At 38.5% G+C, this 15,099-nt stretch overlaps 1 protein-coding gene across 1 annotated transcript; it reads left to right on the top strand.

Annotated features, from left to right (window-relative positions):
- The first annotated feature begins 3,938 nt into the window (after nt 1–3,938).
- LOC132766444 (PAT complex subunit Asterix) lies at nt 3,939–4,289 on the top strand. Its single transcript, XM_060760823.2, has one exon. It carries the CDS (start codon nt 3,939–3,941, stop codon nt 4,110–4,112), a length of 174 nt encoding a protein of 57 aa, XP_060616806.2. The 3' UTR covers nt 4,113–4,289.
- The last annotated feature ends 10,810 nt before the right edge of the window (nt 4,290–15,099 follow it).

Here is a 15,099-nt window from a genome sequence, read left to right as displayed (position 1 = left end):
ATGGGTCAAGGAAGTGTGTGTCATCCAAGACTGCCTTCCCAATCACCTTACCCAAAAAGATGCTGCTAGTCAGAGTTGACAAATATTTAACTGGATGGATAAATAGATACCTTCTTATATTTCTATGTCACCTCAGTGTATGTGGATCATTGAAAGTTGAAGGCAGCACGTTCAGCTGAACTCAGAAACCAATTGAAGGTACCAGAGCACAGGCATGTTTACAATTATCAAACCCAATTAATAATCTTACAACTTTGTTTTGCACCAACTGAAATTTCCTGACTCTTCATTGGCACCTCAGTGATTCAAAAGAGAAATTTCTAGGGTCACTGAAGGCAAGCTATTTCTTCCCAAGCAAAGATGGCTATAAGTATTGAAGATGTGCCAAACCACTCTTTGAGGCAGAAATGACTGTTCAGAATCATAACATTTACATTTGCTGAAATGACTATTGACTGTAAGTTGCAAACAAATATATAAAATATGTAGTGTTGGATGCTTCCTTTCATTTTCTAACACTTGCTTTCTTGCCACTGAATGAGAAAGCAATTCATTGAAATGGATTGCTTTCCTATCCATTGCACATTATAAACCAATTTGCATTATAATGTAATTATGTAGATGTCTAATTAATATCAACAGCAGAGTTCTAAGAGCAAGGCAAATAAAATATTCTAACTATTTGGAGGCCTTTGATTGGGATACTTTGGAGGAAAATGGAACCTTTCAAATGTGAGACTACAGGAACTGTTCTCTAACTACGTTAATGCACTTGTACTATATCCAACATAACTCTTTTCAAAGACACTTGTGCTTATCTCTGAAGGGTCATTACACACTGTGAGCAGAATGTATTCTGTGAACTATCAGACATGCAAAATGATGTTCATGAGGCTGCATGGAAATGATTTTTGCATTAACATTAGAAAACTGTCATAAGAGTATGTCTGCACCACATTAGTAGTACAGCAGATACCTGTAAATGTGACAGAAATTAATGGAAAGACAGACACACTTTTGGTGTACTCTTATCATGAAAGAATGAAGGCAAGTATCTAGGTTCAGGTACAGTCTTTTTTTTTTTGTAGGTGTATCACTTTTCTAGGCATTTTGTGTTGTGCACTTAAAATTCAAAGGAAAAGCATCACCAAACAAGAAGACAAGAAGGGACAGATTTGTCTAAGACCCCATCTACATTGCTATATAATTCAATTTGAAACAGAATTGGTCAGTGTAGACTCATATAATGCAATTAAACTGCATTGAACAGGATTATAGGAGTCTACTCTTGCCATATACAGGCAGTCTCCAAGATATGAACAAGATAGGGTCTGTGGGTTTGTTCTTAAGTTGGATTGGTTTGTAAGTTGTAACAGCAAAATTTTGAAATGGAACTCCAGATATCTGTATATATAAATCTGTTAGGTTGGTTCAACCGGACAGCAAAACTCCACAACCCCCCAACGAAACTGTACCAAAATTGCTATGCCCATAACACAACCCACAAGGTACAAACATATCTACTCAAAATGAAAAACAACACAACAACACACTCACAAAACGGCAAAACAACAAAACTCACAAACCCCCCAACGAAACTTAACCAAAATTGCCATGCCCATAACACAACCCACAAGGTACAAACATATCTACTCAAAATGAAAAACAACACAACAACACACTCACAAAACGGCAAAACAACAAAACTAAAAAAAACCCAACGAAACTTACTGCTATTTAAGTCAAAAAGTCAGGCAAACAATGAAGAGCTATAATTGGAACTGAGAGTTTAGATCATTAACAGACTGGAGCATGATCTATCTTTCTTAGAAGCATGCTCATCATGGAAAAATGGAGGCCCAGCTTGGCTAAAAGACACATTATGACTTACTTCTGCTCTTATTGACTCAACAGGCAGGGCTCATAGGGAAACCCCCAAGCAGGCACAAGGCTGCCTCTCAGCACTCTGAATTAATCTGAAGATAACCAGAGTCAATAGCTGGTCTGTTGAGGTTGGAAAAAACCCCCATGCAGTTATGGCTGGCCAAAAGAGCTGAAAGAGCCAAACCGGCTGAATACCATTTTGAAAAACAGATTGTGCATAGCCCTATTAACAAGCAGATTTCCATGGCCAAATGGGGAATTGAGCTCTGGTCTCCAGAAGTGTAGTCCAACATTCAAACCACTACACCATATTTTTACTTCTTTTCACTTAGTGAAACACACATACAAAATAAACACTTTAGTAACTTCAATGAAGTCTATAGTCTTTGTATTGAAACCCAGATAATGTCCAGAGACAACAGCCAATACATCTGATTAATTTTCGGAACCTTTACTCCATCCCCAATGTGGGCAGTTAGTACTATCTAAGCTTGAAAAAGAATTCTGGTGGACCTAAATGCTCACTTTGTCACTTTTACCTAAAATGTAGAAGATTGTAACCTTTGGGCCTACTTTGTCTTCTGCCTGGCCCTAACTGTTGATGACAGGCAACTTGAGAGCCCTTGCTCCCTTTTCTTACGATTCTTAACTGTTTTACTAGACTTGGACTGAAAAATCCTTCAAATGAAGGATACTTTAGATAAATGGCGCTCATTTATTAATCACTCAAATTGCAGATTATCTTCTATGAAACTGGATACAGAGCCCACCCTAATCTCACAAGGGATTTACTTATATATGCAGCTTGGAAAAGTTATTTTTTGTTAGACTACAGTTTCAGAACAGTGCCCCCTTCATCAGCTCCAATCAGCATGGCTTTTTGCTATCCTAACTGAGTGTTTTGGAGGGTTGTAATCTGATTTCCACCCGCTCTCCCAGAGGTGTGAACATATCATTTGCCAAAGACATGCTAGCCTTTTCAGTTTGGACATTGGATCTGATGTGCACTATCACAAATTGCTTTTGGAATTCATACACTTTCCAAAGATGCTTCCCATGTTTGTCTGTGTGTGTACATGGGAGTGCTGTTTGAGAAACAGAAGCCCAATGATCTCTTGGGGTTCTGGGATGACTTGTTTTCTTCTTTGCATCCAGACTTTGATATTTTCACCACTCATACCTTTAATTAGGTACCAGCTGCCACTGTATTTAAACAATCCTATTTTCTCTGTTCAGTTTTCAAGATGAGTATCCCATGTGACGAATGAGATGCTGAAATCTAGGGTGCAGTTGGATGTTATCCAATAATTGCCATCAGATACGGAAGTAATTGGTCCCTTGGCCAGCCATCTCTACAGGCAGTTCATAGATTTCTTGCTGACATAAACTCAATTGTGCTCTGAATTCTCTTAGGGAAAACTCAAAACCAAACTGCAACCTCTGGGTGGGGTTAGAGCTGATACTTCCTTGTAATGTCATATAGCTTTTGTGGGCAGATTTAACACTGACGACTGTAGAGGAGCCAACCTTATCTTTTCCATTAGCTTTATGTTTGCTTTAAAACTACACTGAAATGTCAGAGCTACACAAAGGAGCCATTTCATTCATCCACCTGAAGCTCAAGGGAAATGCATAAGGCAAATCTAACCTGTTCATTCCTGCTTTATGTTTGTTTTATACAAAGGAGCCCATAGACTTGATATTTGAAAGGACTTGGATGACTGGCACCATGCTGAATGAGAAGAGCAATTCTGGTAGCCCACCTGAGACAAAGCAATGAAAGAGGAGAAGTGGGATAAGCTCAAAGAAATCACAGGAGGGTCAGATATAGACTTCAAGGACTAAGATTGACTGTGGCCATTTTTTCCTGCATTCAACATCAGTTTAGAGACTTGAACAAAGAGGTAGAAATCAGAATGGTCATACAAATTCAAATGGCATTTTGAGGGAAGTGTAAGTTATAAGAACTACAAGAGGGAAAGAGGAACAGAAGCCAGCATGGAAGGACATTTCTCTAATGGCGTTTCTTTTAAAAATACCAACATTTTAAAAAGATGTTGAAGTTAAAGTGGTGTGCCTGGATTGCTGTCTACTGTTCATTCATCAGCTTTGCCAACTCTAGAAGCTCAGAAGATACTAAACAGATGATGAGCAGCTTCATGTTGTCTATCTCTGCTGTAGTGATGTCCTATCGTCAGAACTCCCAGCCCATGTCTCCTCCTTGGTGAAGCACTAACCGTTCTTTTTCAGACTTCCTCTTGCAAAGGAGAACTGCCCTCCCTGTTGACAGAGCACCATTTTCTCAGGCAATGCAGATCCACTCTCACAAACTGTGGTGTTGCAAAAGTATTGGAAGAACTCATTTTGACATGTTAATAAAATTATTGTTGGGAAAGATTAAAAAATGCCAACATTTTAAAAAGGAGGAATGCACAAAATGAAGTTGAAGACTGATCTTGGCTTGTTCACTACTATAGACATAATATGCTGATTTTCCACAAGGAAAAAGAATATGTTATGTTTCTTCTTTAATGGAGAATCATTTATGGGAGAAATTCCTGAGACCTGGCAAGATTCAATCTCATTCTCCTGTTGCAGTGTGTTAGGTACACACTGTCATGGTGTGTTATGGCATGTCATAGTTTACATGACATGATGTGACAGGACAGTGAAATGGAATGCAGGGAATTTTAAAATACTGCTGAGGCAAAGCAATTTCTTGTCAGAACTCTTTCTGTTTTTCCCCCCAAATAGCAAAGGACTCCAGTTGTGGAGGAAAGGATGCCTTGATAATCCAAACTGAAATAGCCTCCCTGTGGTATCTGTCAAGACAAGTTACCATTTTAGACATTCATGGTGACATCCTGCTTTCTTTGTCAAAAGGGGGCTTCCTGTGTCCTTTGATTTGTAATACTCAACAGATTTTCATATGAAGTTTTATAAGTTGGAAGTGATGCTGGTAGCAAGTATTGTGATGTTTATCTATCTTGTGACATATGCAACATTTCAAGTGAGACATCAAAAATGTCTGTCAGTTGCGAAGGGATATAGAGATGGGTTCACTAGTGGAGAGCAGCGGGAATCAGAGAGATGCCTGGCTATGTCCTCATAACCAGAACTTCTGCTTGCTTATGTCATTAACAGGATGCAGCAGTTGACTGAACAGAGTCTATGTAACACTCTTGAGAATTTAAAGTTTGTGCAGGAATTTTTAAGCATTGCATGCAGAATCCTGAAACCAGTAATATGATCTGTATGTTTTTGACTTCCGTGAGTTATAATAATCATACATTTTTGTCTGTAAGTTGATTTGACAAGGGATGGGGATTGAGCCAACACACATATACACAAAATTACATGGTTATATATTCTTTATAATTTTGATGGTAATGATTATGATACCACATAAACATTATATGACACCATAAACATTACACAATATTGACATAATATTACATATGACATGCCATCCTTTGTTGTTATGTTCAGTGAAATCATGTGATATTCTGGAAATGTAAACTTTATCTGGCAGATAGGAAAGAAGATATATGGAGGCACGTAGAAAATTAGATAAGCAGAAGATGGCTTTCTGCTAGCATTTACATTCTCTGCTGATGTCCTACAGGCAGAGTAATTTCATATGAGTGACAATTTGAAAATATTCTACTTCTGACCCACTTGCAGAAATACATTTTTGGTGGGCAACTGTGGAAGGCCTCATACCCCTAATACACCCCTCCCATGTTTTGGGGCATTTTCAGGGGCATTTTGAGACCAGTACAAGTCTTTCTTAACAGAAGAAAATGAATTGAGGTCTTTGGACCTTCATTGATGGGGAAGGAAACGTAATGAAAACCTCTTATATATACTCTAAAGGGCATTTTTGAAACAAACAGGGAGCTTTTAAAATGTGTGAAAATGCTCCTTACCCCAGAGGGCATTTTGGAGCATTTTTAACCCTTGGGGAAATTGAGGTCACAATTATAGTGCCAGGGGCTGAATGTGGTTAAGTTTACCATGAGTCTCTGGAAACACCATTAACCTTCCAACAAACTGCCTGGAATACATGCAGGAAAAAAAACCTCATCTTGGTGCAAGAAAAGGGGTCAACACAACAAGATAGACATACATTTTTTGCCACAGCTGCCCTTAATTTTCTTACTAATTATACATCTTCCATACAACCTTTTGAGTAGTTCATTATAAAATAACACTCTGTGAAAAGTGTTAGTAATTAGTAAATGGCACAGAAATGTGACAAAATGTACCCATTCCCCTCTTAATTAAATCTGTCACTTTTCCTCTTACTAGTACTGAAGGAGAGAAAAGAACCTTCCCAAATCTAAATCCTCACAGTAATTATTATAATGTAAGCTACATCACCTTTCTTACATTCAGGAAATACAATGTCCCCTTTTTATGGACGCAGACTGATTGAATAACTATTTATTTATTTATTTATTTATTTATTTATTTATTTCGTATATTTGTATCCCATCCTTCTCACCACGGGGGTGGGATGGGGGATTCAGGGTGGCTTCACAACAAGAATTCATTTAAATGCCAACCACAGTCATAAATATAATACATTTAAAACAATTCATTAAAACATTACATTAATAAGACATTTGTTTAAAACCAGACATAGGTAACACAATGGTTAGGAACTTTATTAATTACTTGCTTCCTTGGAGTAGTAGCTATGCTAGTTCTGCATAGAGATCATTCAACCAGTATAATGTACTACGTAGTCACCTGCATTTGAGACTGGCACTCAAATCTGGCTTCTGCAGGTGCCACATTTGAGTGCCCTAATTTGGAGGTAAAACACCAGGCTTTGTACATGTCACACCATTTGTGCTCTGCAGATTTTACTGCCTTCCATTTGATACTCATCCAGATTGAGGCTCTTGCTGCTATTGAGAGCTGAAGAAATCAGAAATATGTCATGTGATGATGATAACACATTAGAGTTTTAAAACGTAGGTCCATGTTTCCTATTCCTGCAGAATTGTGGTAAATGTAGTTTAGAGCGGAGCCTTTGGAATTCTCAGCCGGCCTTGTCCTCAGCTTCCCTAAACTACATTTCAGAGAATTCTGCAGGAGCAAACCAGCTGATAAGGAAATGCAGACCTGCGCTTTAGATCTCTAATGTGATATCATCCTGAGAGAGTGTTTCCCCATACAGACCCAGAGGTCAGAAATTTGATGGACATCCCACAAATGCCCAATGCCATTTGGTGGCAGTGTGTGAAAGTGTATCTTTTAAATGATAGCACATAGGGTCTAGAATGCCTTGAATCAAGAAGCCCAATTCTTTTTCAATACCTTCTGGTTTTTTAACAAGTTCAGATAACCTTATTCCAGTGTGTCTTTGGAGAAATCTTTACCTCATTGTCTTATTAATGTGCCAAAACTATTGTCAAAATGGCTTACAGGAATAATTAGGTGGAATTGTATGTTTCTCTACTTATTTATTTATCGTGTCAGGGGCAGACCAAACAGTTGCACTGCATTTTTTAAACATACAACAAATAAACAAAACACGAAGTTTGCAATCTTGGTAGTTGATTAAATGTCCTTTGACCAGTAGCTAGCCACTTGGAGTGTTTCTGGTGTTGCTGCAAGAAGGTCCTCCATTGTGCATGTGGCAGGGCTCAGGTTGCATTGCAGCAGGTGGTCTGTAGTTTGCTCTTCTCCACACTCGCATGTTGTGGATTCCACTTTGTAGCCCCATTTCGTAAGGTTGGCTCTGCATCTCATGCTGCCAGAGCGCAGACTGTTCAGCGCCTTCCAAGTCACCCAGTTTTCTATGTGCCCAGGGGGGAGTCTCTCATTTGGTATCAGCCATTGATTGAGGTTCTGGGTTTGAGCCTGCCACTTTTGGACTCTCGCTTGATGAGGTGTTCCAGCGAGTGTCTCTGTAGATCTTAGAAAATTATTTCTTGATTTAAGTCATTGACGTGCTGGCTGATATCCAAACAGGGGATGAGCTGGAGATGTCACTGCCTTGGTCCTTTCACTATTGGTTGCTACTTCCTGATGGATGTCAGGTGGTGCAATACCGGCTAAACAGTGTAATTTCTCCAGTGGTGTAGGTGCAGACACCCCGTGATAATGCGACATGTTTCATTAAGAGCCACATCTACTGTTTTAGCATGGTGGGATGTGTTCCACACTGGGCATGCATACACAGCAGCAGAGTAGCATAGCGCAAGGACAGATGTCTTCACTGTGTTGTGATCCCCAGGTTGTGCCAGTCAGCTTTCATATGATATTATTTCTAGCGCCCACCTTTTGCTTGATAGTCAGGCAGTGCTTCTTGTAGGTCTCTACTGAAAACTAAGGAGTTTTATCCTTGGATATGTGACTATAAAAGCAGGGGTGGTCAACTGTGGTGGATCAAATTATTACATTTCCTCCATAGGATGTAAAAGACAAATGGGTCATGTAGCTCCTGGTGGATTTGTTGATGTTGTAAATTACTGTCAAATTGTATCGTGAAATGTATAGTGAAACCATGCCCGAGCCACCTCCAAGTCACTCTATCATCAGCAATCCTGCTCAGGTCTTACAGACTTAGAATGGTGGCTTCCTTGATTGAATATCCATTTCAATGTGATCTTCCTCTTTTCTTCCTATCTTCTACCCTACATTGGCTTCTTTTTAATGAGTGATGTCTTCTCGCTACCAATCCTTGGTGTCCCTTTTCTTGAGAATTGAAGTGTATATTGACATTCTTTTGTTTTCCATATTTTTTTTTACATTTTAGTTAGAACTGGAATAGATTGTCTTGGTAGATCGAAGCAGCTCAATTTGTGTGCTTCTTGGTGCTTTATTTCTTACAGGTGCTCTCAATACAGCTTCCATTTCCTTTTCTAAAACTGGAGGTTTATCTTTATATGGTTTCTTGAATGAAATTGTCATCCTTTCATATTTTTGCCATATATTGTTTCATTGTCTTTGATTTCTATTTCATCACACAATATGTTTCCTGACTCGTTGTAGACTAGAGTATCTCCTTTCTTGGTTTAAATTTCCCTTTGATTTCTCGGCTATTATTGGGAAAGTCTCTTCTTCCTTTTTGATGTCAGCTTCTATCCGTCTGCATTCGTTCTCTTAATCCCTTCACGTAAGACATTGAATAGCATTTAGAGTTCTGCTATAATTTTAGATTAAGATTATATTGAATGGTTTCCCCTGAAGTCTTATTGACATGGCAGAAATAAGCAACATGAAGCAAACAAAACTATAAATGGCCTGAAATTCATTTCTGTTTTTGATAAATAAGGACTTCTTGATCTTGATTTATAATTTATTTAAAAGATGAATGGCATCTCTTGGAGACTTCCCAATAAAGGTAATATATCCGTTTTGGGCCAGCAAAGTCTTTTTTAGGGACTCTGGAAGAGGTTAAGGACCACAAAAACAGCTTTGCAGGAAATACATGCAACCCAGGACTACAGATTATCCAACTCTCATGTGGGATTTTAGTTTTCCATCGTGAGAAGAAACCACTAGATTGTCAACATTACATTCCAAAATATAATAATTGAGGAATGGCAGATAAACCTACAGTTAAGAGCTGACAAGTATAACATTGCTAAGTAATTTCTTAGACTGGAGAAATAAACATGATAGAATTCTAATTTTTATACTTTGGGCACACTTCCAGTGCTGATGGGAAAAACTATGCCTTAAAGCTTATGTTTAGTTCTAGACTTCTTTTACTCCCATCAGTGGTTTCTGAATATTGCAGATTACTTTGCTTTGTTTATATTTGTGAGAACAACTCTGTGTAAAATGTGCAAATAATATAAAGGCTGGTTGTCTTACATCATTAGGTTGGTTTTCATCCATTATGAATTGAATTTAAAATTAAATTACGTGTTTGATCATTTTATTCACTGGAATGTTTTTAAATACTATAACATTCTTTAGTATGGAAACATTTACTTATTTGCATTTTACAGATTTGCATACTAAAAGATGAGCCATTTTTAAATACTATGCAATTTGTATGAGTGGCTGTGTAAAAATATAACTACAAATGTTTTAGAAAACGTTTTCAACCTTAATCTCATACTAAACTTGTTATGTAGGGTATGATATTTATGACAGAATGGTACACAAGGCGATAAATGCTTTTGCAGGTAAATAAATCAAGAAGCAAAGTGGAGGCATACTATAATTGTGCAAGCAATTTCTTGTGCGTATAGTACAAAGCCATGAAAATTACCCTTATTATGTGCCAAGTAGATGACTTGTCAAACACAATTGTAAAATGCTTTTTAGGTATGTAAAAAGAATAAGTTTTCTGTAGTTTCTTCAAAACTTTCTTGTAATTGAAAGGAAAAGAGATGTGATGAGTCCTGTGTGTATTTGTGGGCTTTTATGAACTCCATATTACAGATGAGCCAAATTTGGGATGTGGGAGGGGGTACTTTGTGAAATGATTTACTCCCTTGAAAATAAATCCCATTTTTGTCAATCTTTCATGGAGCAATTAAATGAAATGTTCATCCTCTTTAAAGGGAAAACATTAAAAAAATTCACATTCCTGAAGAACTAAAAAATGTTACAAGCTGTCTATAACCCACATCAACAGACATATGGGTTGCTGCCTTCATTAGTAAAATACTATATATGTTTTTAGGTGAGTGGGTCCAGGATTGTAGCCAGTGGATCACTGGTAAATATAAAAAAGTACATATGTAGAATTTTATCTTAAAGATGTTAATTTACAAGCAGTAATTGAGTGAAATTACAGCTCAGTTATGAACTGTGATGAAGTAGTATCTATTAACAGATCTATTAACAGTGGGCACATGTGACACTTTCCAACCTCAAGCAAGTGGAAATCCGGGGTGTGCATAGCATTCCAGATTACCTCCTGGAAGAAAGAGGTGGAGTATTGTGGGTGACTGCCTTTTCTTGCTGTAACGTACATTGATGGTGGATTTAAAACTTGCAGTTTAAAATACAATGTCTAGAATGACCCTATTCTCTGCAAATGCATTAAGAGGTGATAAAGAATTCTAATATTGCAACAAAAGTCTCCTTCTGCAAGACATTGCTATTCGAAGAACAAACACAGAAGCTCGCACTTCTTTGACCTCCCTCCAAAATTATTAATTTTAACTTTTAAAACAAACCGTATCAAAATGCAGGTTATTACCACATTTATCATATTTTTGGCTGGGTTTGTTTCGTTTCCCACACCTTTTCTATGCCCACATAATTATAATATGCAGTCATTTTTTTCTTCCCTAGTTTCTGACCATTTATTTTATTATGAACAGATAATTACAAGTGGAACTACTTTGATATGCTTTATAGATATTGCTAACTTTCCCCCCTCCTGTTTAAGACACTAGGTAGGATCTGCAGTTTAATCCTTGTCAGTAGAAATGTATTTGAATGAAGTTCCCCATATAATTTTTCCATTGCCTGAAAGGTATGTGTGGATGCATGAATAATATGTGTGTTTGTGAAATTTATGCTTATTCCTCTATCTTTGGAGGTTTATACTGGAACCAATCCATTGTGTCTATAGACACGGAAACGTAATGTGTTTTCATCCTGCAAGCTTTTGTCCAATTTAGAAAATGGTGCTGACTACAAGAAACTATCTATGAATAAAACCTTCAGTGTCAACTCTGAAAGAAGGATTATTGATTGGACTGAATGTTTTGGCCAAACAGACCTATGTACATTTTGCCTATTCCACAGACTACGGTCAGGACTATGGTCTGTTAATTTATTTCATAGACACACACTCCCAGCAAAGGATACAGAACTACTAACATGGCTAAAATTAGATAAAACTAAAAAATTAGTTTAAAATGTTAAAACACAAGCTCTCATATTAAAATGCAATTACACTTTAAAAAGAGAAAAATACTTAAAAATATTCATGATAAAGTTAAATAAAGTTACACACTCAATAGAAAGCACTCCCTGTGACAATTTAATCCTTAAATATTTATTTAAAGCTTTTGCCTACTAGCAAAAGGAGAGCAAAAAGGTGTGCTAGCTTCGCCTCTCATGGAAGTACTGAAGCTGTTCTCTCCCATATCCTCACAAGATGGCTTCTGGTGAGGGTGGGACTGAGAACCTCACCAGACAGGGTTTCCCCCCCCCCCCCTAGTGTGCTGCTGAGATGAGCCCTCCAGAGCCCATCATATGATGTAGGGCTACTTCTGATGAGGCTCCATCCTGGTTCCATCTCGGCAGCATGCTCAGAAGAAGTCCTGAGGATATGGGTAGTCATTTAACAAGCCAAGGACAGTGCGGGAGGAAGCCAGGGACAGCCAAGAAATGTCATGGGATGGTATGGGGACAAAGCTGGATACTTCCCCACAGTTTTCCCCACTGCCCCATGGTTTCCCCTACTGTCTCTCAGGACCTCATCCATCTGATGAGGTCCTGAGAGAAAATCTCCTTCTCACAAAAGGCTTATTTTGGCAATATAACACTTATCAATGCAATCTTTCAAATAATCTGGACCTAAGAACTCCATGGGTTATAACCATCAACTTGTTCTTTACCCAGAAAGGGACTGGCAGTCGGTGAAGCTATTTCAACAACAAAAAAAAATATGTTGCCAGTACTTTGTCCTTGGCCAGCACTCTGGCTGTGGCAGTTTGATGAAGTTTCTAAACAATTTCCAAAGGCAGTCCAATACTGAGTGTGTTACAGTAGCCCAAATGGAGTGTACTCAGGCATGTGTCACTGTAGTCCAATCAAGTTCTTCAGTAATGGGCACAGTTGCAACACTATTAATATCACAAAATAAACTCCTGATTGTATTCTTGAAGGCTTTCATGGCTGGAATCACTGGATTGTTGTAGTTTTTTTTTGGTTGTATGGCCATGTTCTAGAAGCATTCTCTCCTGATATTTCACCTGCATCTGTGGCAAGCATCCTCAGAGGTTGTGAGGTTTGTTGGAAGCTGGATAATTGGGTTTAAATATCTGTGGAAGGCCCAGGGTGGGATAAAGAACTCTTGCCTCTTGAAGCTAAATGTGAATGTTTCAATTGGACACCTTGATTAGCATTTGATGGCCTGACAGTTTTAACAACTGTCAGGCTACATAGAGAAGCCATTGCAATCCACAAGCATGTGGACAATTTCAACAGAAAGGAAGAAACCATGAAAATGATCAACATGTAGGTTGTGGGGGGCCAATTTGACTTTTTCAGTGGCCACTGACACACAAACACAGAAGTGGATATGCACTACCTAAAAAAGAAGACAAAAGAAAACACCAATTTACATATGTATGCCAATGTACACGGACTAATGCAACGTTAGAAGTACTATAGATAATACAATATAGTATTAGAAAATATCATCTAAGTAGTGAAGGCCAGGAACAAGTGTCTAAGCCGTCTGTCCAGATAGAAACAGACTGACCTCTGTAAAAGGCACTATTATTTGAGTACTAAATCTCTGAAAAGTTGTAAAAAGACAATAAGGAAGGGGGTGAAAAAAAAAAAAGCTTAAGTGACTCCTGGCAGTGAAAGTTTAGCAGCAAAATTGCTTGCAAGTTGAGCAATAATATGTGAAAGCAAAAGGCGTTTCCTAACCAAATGGAACTGTCAGAACTGTCTGATGTTTGCATATATTTTTTGTTTAAAACCTTTCTATAGGGCTGATCCTGGAAAGGTGCCATTAATGTAGCTTGTGTTGACTGCATAGGCAGGCTGTGGTTCCATATTTTCTCTTTTAAAAGTCATAAGCCTCAGTTCATTTGTCACAGTGTTTTGCATTTTTCTCCTCTGTGGCATTCTGGGCTCATATCCCCCCCCCCCCCCCCCCCACACACACACATAAAGAAATGCCTAACATTTGAACATGTGCAGGGAGAGATAGAAGAATAACCAGAAAAGATTGAATTGTGGTAGAAGCAAGCAGTAGAGCTTGGGTGTTATTTTTAAAAGATGTTTTTCTCAAATCCCCCAGTCAGCAAAGCCACTGTCCCTGCTCACTGTGAGACAGTAGTAGTAGTTGTGTGCCTTCAAGTGATTTCCAAATTCTGACACACTGAAGACAAATCTATCATGGGGTTTTCTTGGCAAAGTATTTTCAGAGGAGTTTTAAGTTGGATGATATTAAGCATTAAATATTTTGTCAATGAAGATGATTGCAGTATTTGGTCAGTAAAATACTGTCTGTGGAAGGATCCATTTATGAAAGAATGAGATGCTTCTTAGCACAAATTGTTGGTAATACTATGGTGAGGCGGGGTGGGGGATGTTTACAAAAGTGAGTGCCTGATAATGTGAAACATGGCAATGGAAAATAATTTTTACAGGTACAGGTTGAGCATACCTGCAGTTCGAAATCCTCCATTTTTTTTCATGAGTTAGTGACACCCCCTTTTTTTGATAGTTCAATGTACACCAACAAAGTATAAAATTACCTCCAGGCAGTGCCAGATTTACCACTGTGCTTACGTGTGCATTTTCCGGGGGTGGGGGTGGCGGCATCTTCCTGCCATTTCTAAAATGATGGATTTTGCTTATGTGGTACAATACTAAATTTGAAGGTGTTTTATTTTGGAGCAATTCCAGATATAATGATAGAATTGGTAGTCTATGGGAGTGTGCCAGAAAACAGGCAGTGTAGGCCTACTGGGCCTACCTCCTTCAGGGCACAAGGAAGGGGCGTCATAACTTAACTAGCTCAGGGCCTCAATTGTCCTAAATCTGGCACTGCCTCCAAGCTATGTCTATAAGAGATACTGTATATCAAACATGGACATTTAGTCCAGCCGTGGTGGAAGACACATGTACCTCTCCCTCACTGGGCATTGGTGGGAGAGATAGTCAGAATGGTTATTTCCAGAAAATAATTACTAGAAAATAATTAAAAACAAATAGATATGTTATTTGGATATATTTTAAAAACATTGAGAACTACACAGCAAATACTACACATTACAGGGTCCCCTCCTGTACCCCCTGCTCCAAGACAGTGGTGCCATCCTTGTATCAGGGCTGCAGGAAATGTGTGGAGCAGTTGATGGATGGCACCAGTCACATGTCCATCCACTTCACTATGGACATTTAGTCCAGCCGTGGTGGAAGACACATGTACCTCTCCCTCACTGGGCATTGGTGGGAGAGGTAGTCAGAATGGAAACAGGGCGTCTCTGGGCCCTGCTCCATGTAAAAGTGTTGGATGAGGCCCACAGTTCCTCTGAGAAC

Source organism: Anolis sagrei, chromosome 2, assembly GCF_037176765.1.
Source record: "Anolis sagrei isolate rAnoSag1 chromosome 2, rAnoSag1.mat, whole genome shotgun sequence".
In the NCBI taxonomy this organism is placed as follows: Eukaryota; Metazoa; Chordata; class Lepidosauria; order Squamata; family Dactyloidae; genus Anolis; species Anolis sagrei.
The sequence above is the reverse complement of the archived record's forward strand: the minus strand, read 5'-3'. Positions and strand labels throughout refer to the sequence as shown.

Excerpts from the sequence above, each read along its gene's own strand:
- LOC132766444 (XM_060760823.2), top strand. The coding sequence starts at position 3,939 with ATGTTGAAGTTAAAGTGGTGTGCCTGGATTGCTGTCTACTGTTCATTC.